The 10,973-nt window shown below is 34.1% G+C and overlaps 1 protein-coding gene across 1 annotated transcript; it reads right to left on the bottom strand.

The window, feature by feature from the left end:
- Positions 1-1,279: 1,279 nt before the first annotated feature.
- LOC113510195 (delta(3,5)-Delta(2,4)-dienoyl-CoA isomerase, mitochondrial) lies at positions 1,280-10,364 on the bottom strand. Its single transcript, XM_052891947.1, has 9 exons — positions 10,152-10,364; positions 9,443-9,584; positions 8,228-8,316; positions 7,015-7,118; positions 6,314-6,417; positions 5,275-5,362; positions 4,549-4,661; positions 3,414-3,540; positions 1,280-2,138 (listed from the first exon to the last, which is right to left on the bottom strand). Exons 1-9 carry the CDS (start codon positions 10,201-10,203, stop codon positions 2,040-2,042), a joined length of 918 nt encoding a protein of 305 aa, XP_052747907.1. The 5' UTR covers positions 10,204-10,364; the 3' UTR covers positions 1,280-2,039.
- Positions 10,365-10,973: the final 609 nt, after the last annotated feature.

Genomic DNA, 10,973 nt, shown 5'->3' with positions numbered 1-10,973 from the left:
TTGCCGTGTGCTCGTTTGCCTTTTGTGTTATAATAAAAAGTGGTAACCATCGCCTATAGACATAAACTATACCCACTATACACAGCCGTATTTAAAGGTCAGGTAGTCCGGGCCCACTTGAGTCGTCTGATGCCCATCTATGCACAAAAACACGCACGAAAAGACATATATACTTTTTTAAGACGTCAAGTACTACTACCTTTTTATGACACTGAGGTGACAAACAAGCATACGGCCTGCCTGATGGTAAGCCGTTACTGTGTATAAACGCATTACGCGTTTTCAAACCACTTTCCGCCTTTTTTGAACAATCTCGTACTGTAGTCTTTAGGAAAAACCTCGACGGGTTGGCAACTGCAGATAGGCTTTTAGAGATGGTTTAAGAGGGACGCTGCTGTCCATTCCTTGGTCACCTCTTACGACACCCACGGGATAGCAAGGGCTGGCCTATTCTATGTCGAACTAGACGGCGACTTAAATAAATAAAATAAATAAAATAAAAAAAAAAAATTAAAAATATTTATTTAGAGGCTTTTATTCTATAGGAATATGTCAGACCCATCATCGCCTTAACCGTTTGATTTCACATATTAAAATAGAATGAATCATTGATACAATTAAAGATTAAAATTTTCAATTAAATCTCTATAAGTTATATATTTTTTAATGAGATACAGTGTTTTTTTTTTGGTGGGTGAAAATGGTATGGTAACCCCGCCTGCGCTAACGGGATACGCTGGCGGAGCACCAGTGAAGGGTGATAGATAAGAATGAAAACAGGTCAGTTAGCCCATCATGATGAATTCATCAGGAATTAACCATGATAGTTTCCAGGGAGAACCGCGAGGAGGTCGACCTGGTTGGGTATATTGCTAGCAATAGGATTCTCAGTCTCCATTACTAACAATCCCTTTCCCCCTAAGATAAAGTGATTATCAGAGGGAGATTTTGTACAAGTCATTTGCTAGGACACCTGTACCATTCGTGTTTCTACCATGAAGCAGTTGTTTGCATGGCTGTGTTTCGGTTTGAAGGGTGGGATATGACAATGAATTTACTGGGTACAGAGGAATAACACCCGGGTCCTCAGGAATGGCAACGCATGGGGGGTATCATGGGCGAAACAGTATACTCTGTTATGTCCATGGTACAGCTCATGTCTATAGGCGACGGTTACCACTTTCCATCAGGTGGGCCGTCAGCTTGTTTGCCATTCTAAGTTGTATAAAAAAATTAAAGATTTTGTCGTAATAACGATGTGATAAATAATATATAGATATTAATTGCTAACAATTTATTACAAATTCAACATTTCAATAAAGTATTTAGTATAAAAATACATTTTAGTCTTATGGTAAATCACAAAAATATATAAATAATTATTACAGAGGTTATTGACTTTTTCCCTCTAAATGGGAGCTGGCGTGAAGAAAGTATGTACATTGTATCTGAAAATAAGTATGATCATACAAAAAAAAATGAAAAACATTAAATTAAATTGAATATTACAAGTTCTGAATAACAATAATAAATATATTTCACAATAAACAATTATTTATTTATTGAACTCTTTATTGCACCATAAATAACAATATACAATGACAAGTGAATAATTCAAGTGAAATATAGTAACATAAATACAGACTGAAATATATACATAAAGGGTACAAAAGGCGGTCTTATCGCTAGGGTGATCTCTTACAGACAACCTTTGGTTAAAGGAGAACAGATAGAAATGGGCTGGTGGCGCAAGAGTGAATTAATAATTTTTCGTGCATAAAATACAAAAACTATATATATATATATATATATATATATATATATATATATATATATATATAATCATTATCTTATCCTTAAGCCAAATCTTTTTGTAATATGGACAAAAAACATATTACGCCGACCCCAAATAATAATTGGGATAAGGATAAGATAATGATTATATATATATATATATATATATATATATATATATATATATATATACATATAATTTTAGATATATAATATCTATATAAAAAATATATAAATAATATCAACTACAAGTCGTCGAACTCTGGTTGGCCACTCTTGGTCGCTTGGGCGATAGCTGCCTTCGTTATGTCCTCACTCTGGTGGTTTATGGCGTTTATTAAACACTGAAACAAGGAAATTATTATTTCTAACTAGCTTTTTGCCCGTTGCTTCGTACGCGTGAATTCAGAAGTAGAAAAACAAATAAAACAGGCCCCTTCTAAAAACATAGACCGATTTTGGAGAAAGACCTTCAAGAATACAAGTGTGATGACCGCATCATCGTGATCATTCACCAGAGAGAGACATTGTACAAAAGTCGATTGCTTGGGTACCTCTGTTCCATTCGTGTTTCTACTGTAAAGCAGTTGTGTTTGCATGGCTGGGTTTCGGTTTGAAGGGTGGGATATGGCAGTGAATTTACATGGTATAGAGGAATAACACCTGAGCCCTCAGGAATGGCAACGCATGGGGGGTATCATGGGCGAAACAGTATACTCTGTTATGTCCATGGTACTGCTCATGTCTATAGGCGACGGTTACTACTTTCCATCAGGTAAACCGTCAGCTTGTTTGCCATTTCTAAGTTGTATAAAAAAAAAATCTAATTTCGTGGGCTAGTTTTTCTTGATACAGGAATTATTTTGGTTTCTTTTACCCTTATTAAGACTCCTCATATATTTTTTTCTTAAATATCTACTTCAATGTACATACATCGGTCGAATTTTTTTTATTCTATGAATGAATAGAGGTGTTAAGAGATACTATATGTACACTAAGATAGTTTATGATTACACTCGATTACTAAAACTTACAGTTTTTACACTTTATTGTACATAAAAATTACACTGTTATAATTTATTTCGAATAAAGATGTATATCAGGCGAGCTTAACTCTGTAAGAGTTCTCTTCTAGCAAACCCTGAGTGAACTTAATGATAGAATTATGAAGAAATGATCCTTTTTCGAATCCCATTGAGGTGAACACAAAAAAGCAATATTTATTTATTTGTTTTTTATAGCCCAATAAAATTTTGAACAAGCGGCGAGCTTAATGCCATATGGCATTCTCTACCAGCTAACCGTTAGGTGAAAACAGGAAGCGTGTGAAGGGCAGATGTGGTGAAAAATATGTGACATAATTATAGCAACATACTGAAATAATATATTTTTTGATAATCCCAGATGTCACGTTGTTTTGTGTAAATGAGGTCGCGGGTTCGATTCTCGGTCGGGTCAATTTGGGAAACGACATTTTCTGAATTGGCTCGAGTCTTGTTGTGCTTCTGATGTTTATTGACGTATACATGTACCCTTTTAATACACAGTATCCTAGCTTGAGTATCAGGCAATTGGTGTGATTGTGTGGTGCTTATTAAATAAAAAAAAAAATAGCTTACAATATGCTCCAGACCCTCGGCGACGGTCCTGTCCTGCGAGTAGACCAAGTTCTGCTTGGTCGCCTGGACAGCCACCGGGCTCATGCTCGCGATGGTCTCAGCTACATTCAACGCTTCGGTTATGGCGCTGAAATTAAACATATATTTATTAACTCTTTATTGCACCATAAACAAAAATATATCAGATGGAGGGAAATTTATAACGAGATAATGTACGGTATATAATATATTTAGAAGCTCCAATATTAAAGCTGTAATAACGTTGTACTATCATATTAAATATATGAATAAAACAGCCAAGGCGATTGTTTAAAACATGATTTCATAATAATCTTAAGTAACACAATTATTTATTTATTTATTTAAACACTTTATTGCACCATAAACAAAAATATACAATGACAATTGAACAATTCAAGTGAAATACAGTAATATAAATACAGATTGAAATATACACATAAAGGGTACAAAAGGCGGTCTTATCGCTAGGGCGATCTCTTACAGACAACCTTTGGTTAAAGGAGAACATATAGAAGTATATATGTATAATATAGGCTGGGATTGCATTAGCGGCCACGTATATATCTATACTAATTATTATTATTATTAATATCCACTGCTAAACCTTCCCCATAAGTGGAGTTTTGCTAGTAGGCAGACAGGAGGTTGGCTACCGTGGTTAGGCTTTTACAGACGTTTTAAGAGAGACGCTGCTGCCCGTCCCACGCCTTACAGTAATTAGGGGAATCCCCCTGGAAACCATCGGGATTAATATTTGTTGCATTCGCCACGACGGGCTAACTGACCTGCTTTCATACTCATTATTAATGATTATTTATTAAGATCTTTCAAAATAATATTGTAGAATGCAATAAATAAATTGAATTTAATTTAATTACCCGCCCCTTATTAGTATAATGGATGATAATGGTATGGTAACCCCGCCTGCGCTATCGGTATACACTGGCGGGGCACCGGTGAGGGTGAAAAAACACGATGATTTCCAGGGGGGACCTCGTGGAGGTCGACCCGATATATTGATAGCAATAGGGACTAACCTCCCCATTACTAACAATCCCTTCCCCACCTATTTGAAAGTAGTAGGTACAAATTAATATTAGTGGGAGCATCTCACGCGTCCTTGTCGGGGAAGACCCTGCTGACCAGCCCTATGCTCAGCGCCTCCTGCGCCGTCACCTTCCGCGCCGTGTAGCACAGCTCGCGGGCAACCGACGCGCTGCCGATCACCTGAACACAACGGCAATATTATCATCTTACTAAGATAATAACACTAGCTATATCCTGCGGCTTTGCCCACGTGAAACACATACATGAAGTATCGTATGCGCTATGTAAGTTAGGATATAATCTATCCGTGTATCAAATTTCAAACATCCATCTATTCATTATTATTATACCAGCCGGTTACTGTTTACTGCTGAACATGCGTCTCCCCGATAAGGGAAGTTTATTTTTTTCCATACATACATACATATCTGTCACGCCTGTCTCCCATTAGGGTAGGCAGAAACAATGGACAACAATTTTTCCATTTAATTGGGAAAACTAACAGTGGCAAAATAAAGATATAAAACATAATATTAATCAAAGAAAACATTGAGTAAATTTGCCACCAACACTGTTCACCACAGCTTGTGACAATGTTTTTATTTTTGTTACCAAAAATATTTTTTCAGAAGTGCCCGGAAGAAAAAACCATCTTTCGTCCAAATGTTCAGGATTTTGGACGTGTTTATCCGGTGTCGGCAATTTAGGTGATGGCAGCCCTACTCTCGAATATGAATTTACACAAAAACTAGTTTCACAGTAAACTACTTTATTAGTATATTAAGATACTCACTTTGGGCAACCTCTGTAGCACACCAACATCGCCGGCCAGGCCGATCTGTACCTCTTTCACTTGAAACCAGGCGTCCTCCGTGCAGTATCTAGAATACAGTCGATTCATTTGTTTTTATTTATTTATTTTATAACAACTGCTTCACGGTAGAAACAAAAATACTCTTGCATTTTAATATATTGCAGTATATGTGCAATAAAGATTATGCTATGATATCAAATAGAAATTTTAATTTTAGAGATAGATTCAGAGGAATGGCGCCTCAAGTTGTACAAAAAAAAAAGAGACGACCTCATTTACTGGGCTTAGGTCCTATATATTTTTGAAGCATTTTCATACAATATCAAACCCTTTAATCCTAGGAATAATTTTGCCTGACTTTGCGTGTTCTACCACTTGTATAAAGGAATGTGCTCAGAGGAATTGTTCAATACTCGTATGATGCCCACGGCCATCTTCTACCATCGTACAGTTCGCCATTGACAGGGAGTTCACCCCCATACCTTAGAGCCTGGATGGTCGGTTTCAGAGATGATTCCTCTCTCTCTCAGATTATAGACTGAACTCCCTATCTAGAGGTTTCCGAGAAACTACAGCATGGGGATATTAAAAAAAAAGTGGTAAAAAAGTTTCTTCAGGGTCGGCAACGCGCGCGTAATAATCCTAGTATTGCAGGCGTTCATAGGCTATGGTAACCACTTTTTTTTTTATGTGTGAAAATGGTATGGTAACCCCGCCTGCGCTAACGGGATACGCTGGCGGAGCACCAGTGAAGGGTGATAGGTGAGAATGAAAACAGCCTAATTAGCCCATCATGATGATGAGTAATTAACCATGATAGTTTCCAGGGGGAACCGCGAGGAGGTCGACGTGGTTGGGTATATTGCTAGCAATGGGATTCTCAGTCTCCATTAGTAACAATCCCTTTCCCCCCACGGTAACCACTTACCATCTACGGCTGCATGCTTATTTGCCACCTCTGTAGTATAAAAAAATACACAAATATTTAATAAATATATGACAAACAAGGTATATGTACCTGATGTCAGCGGCGGTGGTCAAGTTCACGCCAGCACCGATGCACGCTTGGTGTACCACATTTAACACCGGTTTCGTGCAGTCCTCCACAGCAGTTATGTAAGTCTGAATTGAATGATTAAATTTATATGTATCTATTTTTTATTGCATAATAAAATTTGTATAAATGGCGAGCTTAATGCTGTATGGTATTCTCTACCTACTAACCATTTTGTAGTTTAGTTAGGCTTATGTAATAAAAATTAGAAAGAACCACTCCAGTTTTTTTATTGTTTTATTTTGCAACCGGGAAAAACCGGTTACATAGACTAATTCATGTGAATATTACATTCTTTACGGCTCCGGAACGTACTTCCTGATACCATTAAGAAAATACGACTAAACCGTCTTTAAAAAAAAAAAGTTCATGCTCACTTTTTTACATTATCCGAGCTGTAAGTACTTTCTATTATTCTCATTTTCGTGTATAATATAGTATATGTTATATATGTGTAAGTATATATGTCATTCATATATATTTATTCGTTTATATATGTAATTTTAGTATGTATGTATAATTAGTAGTACCGCATTCGAGTATTCTGACACTTCCCTATGGTTGACTGGGAGAGAATGCTTTTAGCATTAAGTCCGCCATATACACATATATGTACTTATGAATAAATAAATAATAAAAAATATTTTAAATTAAAATAATATTACCTGGAATCTTTTGACCAACTCGTAAAATAATCTGGCTTTACGCGCTGCATCCTCCACCTCGTTGATTTTGGTAAAACCAGATAGAAGGCTCTTGAGATCAATACCTGTAATTCAGAAAAGAAAAAAAATTGTGAGGAAAAAGGAAAAATGTTTTCACTGTGATCATTTGTTGTAATTGTTTATATTTATAATAAGTTTGCTATTGTAATCTTTTGGAGGAAACAATAAAGAGTATCTGTCTGCAATTGTTTTTTTTTTTTTTTATTAAAGGAATGGTAACTCCGCGGTATAACAAACAGTAAAAAAAACAACTAAATTGCGAGCCTCCTTTTGTATGTAAACATACAGTCACATTACTCACACAAATGTAGAATTTGTTATAGTAGATACCTATCAAGTATTACGACGCACCCTCAACGGCGATTGGATCGGACCACCTAGCATAACGCAAGAAGGTGGACTACCGAAAAAGACACCAAAGTCAGCATTTCAATTCCCGCAGCAAAAATACCCATTTCCTTTATGTTTGATTCGATATGACTTCACTTACGGATCACACATCGATCTGAAGACACTTATTATTGTAATAATTAATTTTAGAATTAAATTTAGTTAATTTATAAAATTGTTTTTTTTTTTGGGTTTTCCGCCAGCGACTTCAATAACTAATTATAGACACAGTATCCATACAAATGTAACATTTATACTCAAGAAACATTACATTAATGTGTTACAGTAATACTCAAAAAACTGAATTTAAATTGAAAAGTTATTTTTTCAATTTAAATTCCGTTTCTTAAGGATTCTTTCTAAGCAGGTATATATAACATATATAATATTATTCCAGGTAGGTATATATAACAATTTTCCAAACGCTGCAGTAGAATCATAAAAAAATGGCGATTCAAAATAGCTTGTAAACAAGTCTATATGAATATGTATATTTATTCTATGTAATTTTTTTTATACCATAAAGGTGGCAAACAAGCATACAGCCCGTCTGATGGTACACGGTCACTGTGGACGCCTGCAACACTAGGGGTGTCACATGCACGTCGCCGACCCTGAAGAAACCTTAATATACCATTTTTGATGGTTATATATCCATACCCTCTAGTTTAGTTATTTGAACAACAAAGAATTAATTGTTAACTGAATTAGACTTGGTTCTTTGTCGACCCCATAAAAGGATATAAGGATAGAACATACATACCGGCTGTAAAATGCTTCCCCCTGCCCGATAAGACGACCACTCTGCATTCAGGATTCTCATGCAGTGCCTTAAAACATGCACCCAGATCTCTGAAATTGCAGAAATATATATCCTTTTTAAACTTCACACTGTATCTTATATATATATATATATATATAACATATATATATATGTTATATACTGTTTTTATCATTTTAATCATATGATACTTATTTGTATCTCTCAATACAAATAAGGATGCTTGCTTTATTTATGACTATTATAAAACATACTATATTATCTGATTAAAATAGGTCAGCTTATGCCAATATCACAAATAAGTTTACTGCCCATCTAGTTATAAATAGTTTATGATACAGGAATTAACAATATCAATTAGAACAACTATAAAAACTTACCAGGGCTTCTTTAATGGGTGAAAATGGAATGGTGACCCCATCTGCGCTATCAGTATATGCTGGCAGGGCACCAGTGATTGATGATAGATGAGGATGAAGACAGGTCAGTCAGCCCATCATGAAGAATTCGATAATAATTGACCATGATGGTTTCCAGGGGAAACAGTGTGGAAGTCAACCTGATAGGGTGTATTGCTGGCAATTGGTCAGTTAGACCCCATTACTAACAATCCCTTTCCCCCCAACTTACCTGGGTTATCTCTAATAATTTTAATTAATTTAATTTTCATTCCTTATATACCATAAACTGAAACTATAGTAGGGATTCTGCTTTCGAGGGAAAGATAAATTGAGTAGAGCAATAATGATTTGGTAGCTGAAAGAAAAGGAAAAAAGAAGGCATATAGAAAATAGGGGACATTACTTCATATATCACAACAATGAAGAGCTTCAGTCTGTACTATTATATAATTAGTCATGACTTTATTATTATTTCAGCCATTAACTGTTCACTGCTGGGGGGAAAGGGATTGTTAGTAACGGAGACTGAGAATCCCATTGCAAGCAATATACCCAACCAGGTCGACCTCCTCGCGGTTCTCGGTATATATATATATCTCAAAATATTTATTTAATTTACAAATTGCTTTAGTTAAATCAATAAATTACGGCCAAAATAGGGGGAATTTGAACAAGAATATCTCACAATAAAGACCACTGGAAGCAGTAGGAGGCCTTTGCTAATAAGTAAAAAGGCCATGGTATGAAATTAGTATAATAAATTAATGCTAATATAATATCTTATTACTGTACTCACTGCCAGAGAGCTTCATTGAATGTGTTCAATTTGTCTGGACGGTTTAATTCTACATGAAACACATTCTTTTTTGGTACAGACACGGCCAGTGTTTCATATTGAGTGACATCAGCTTTGGCTGAGTATGTTCTTAACAATGTGCCTGAAAAAAAAAACATATGCATTCAATATTAACACAGTAAACACTGATGACATGGGTATATAGTATTAATATTATAAAAAATGCGAAAGTTTGTAATGATGGATGGATGTTTATTTGTTTGTTTTAAGGAAATACTATTAAACAGAATAAAATGAAATTTGTATAAATTATATCTTAAGGTAGGTCATAGGATACTTTATGTACTGATTCACGCGGGTGAAACCGTGGGATATGGCTAGTTTTTTTATTAAAGTTACTAATAACCATTTAAAATAAGTAATTCTATTTATATATAAACAAAATAATATCTTTTTTAAGTCGATTCAAAATTATTGGATTTATACATTGCGAAACTGATATATTTCACGAATATTATTTACCGATTTACACATTTAATTAAAAATATATAAAATATAAGATAAAACAAGTTATTTATCTAAATTTTTGAAGGTATAAAATATTATAATGTATTTAATAAAAAATATATATATCCTTAAATACACAATAAAATAATTAAATATACGAGTTTAAATTTATATAACTTTAAATTAAAGAATTAAAACTTACTAGCAACTTTTTTCGGTTGATTAAAAATGATGGATTTAATAAACGACGCCATACTAAAAAATGTAACTTATTTGGAAAAAAATAAAGAAATAATAGCTCTACAAGTTTCTCACGTAAATAAACAGTAAGTGAAAATAAAAATATAAAAACCACTACAAGAAATTCAGAACGACGAACAAAGTCCAATTTGATTTGACTACATAACAATGTTACCACTTGAGCAACGGATTTTGTAACTAATCAAAACAAAAAAGTGGCTACATTTAAAAATTTATTTTAAGACATACAAAAGTTAGTAAATATTAGTTTATAAATTTGGATTAAAAACCACAGACTAATAAGATTTACGTTCTAAAGAGTAATTAAGCAGATGAATTATAAAAAATGGCTAAAAAGGCCATACAATATTTTATATGGCGATATTTCTAGTTCAACATTTGACTTTAAATGCTATGTAAACATAGATAACTAATAAACGTAGGTCATATATTAAGGATAATACTTGCAATTCTCATAGATATGCGATGACATTAATAGTAACAACAAGATACCATTATAGACAAAACACAGAAAAGTGAGCAAGATCAATAATTAATTTTTGCTTTGCGTAAGAATTTCGCCTGTAATTAGAATAGACGACAACTATTTTGATACTTGATAAAAATGGAGTTGTAAAAAATTTTACTTAGCATTAACTTTAGATTATCCGTTCAAAACTATTTAATAGCTATGTCACTATTATTCGTTGCAAATTAGGTAAAAGTATTTAGTTTTCTTTTTGTTCATTTGCTCAAGATATAATTTATTGCAGTTATAATTTGC

Source organism: Galleria mellonella, unplaced genomic scaffold (assembly GCF_026898425.1).
Source record: "Galleria mellonella isolate WM207_F2 unplaced genomic scaffold, CSIRO_AGI_GalMel_v1 utg146, whole genome shotgun sequence".
Lineage (NCBI taxonomy): Eukaryota > Metazoa > Arthropoda > Insecta > Lepidoptera > Pyralidae > Galleria > Galleria mellonella.
The sequence above is the reverse complement of the archived record's forward strand: the minus strand, read 5'-3'. Positions and strand labels throughout refer to the sequence as shown.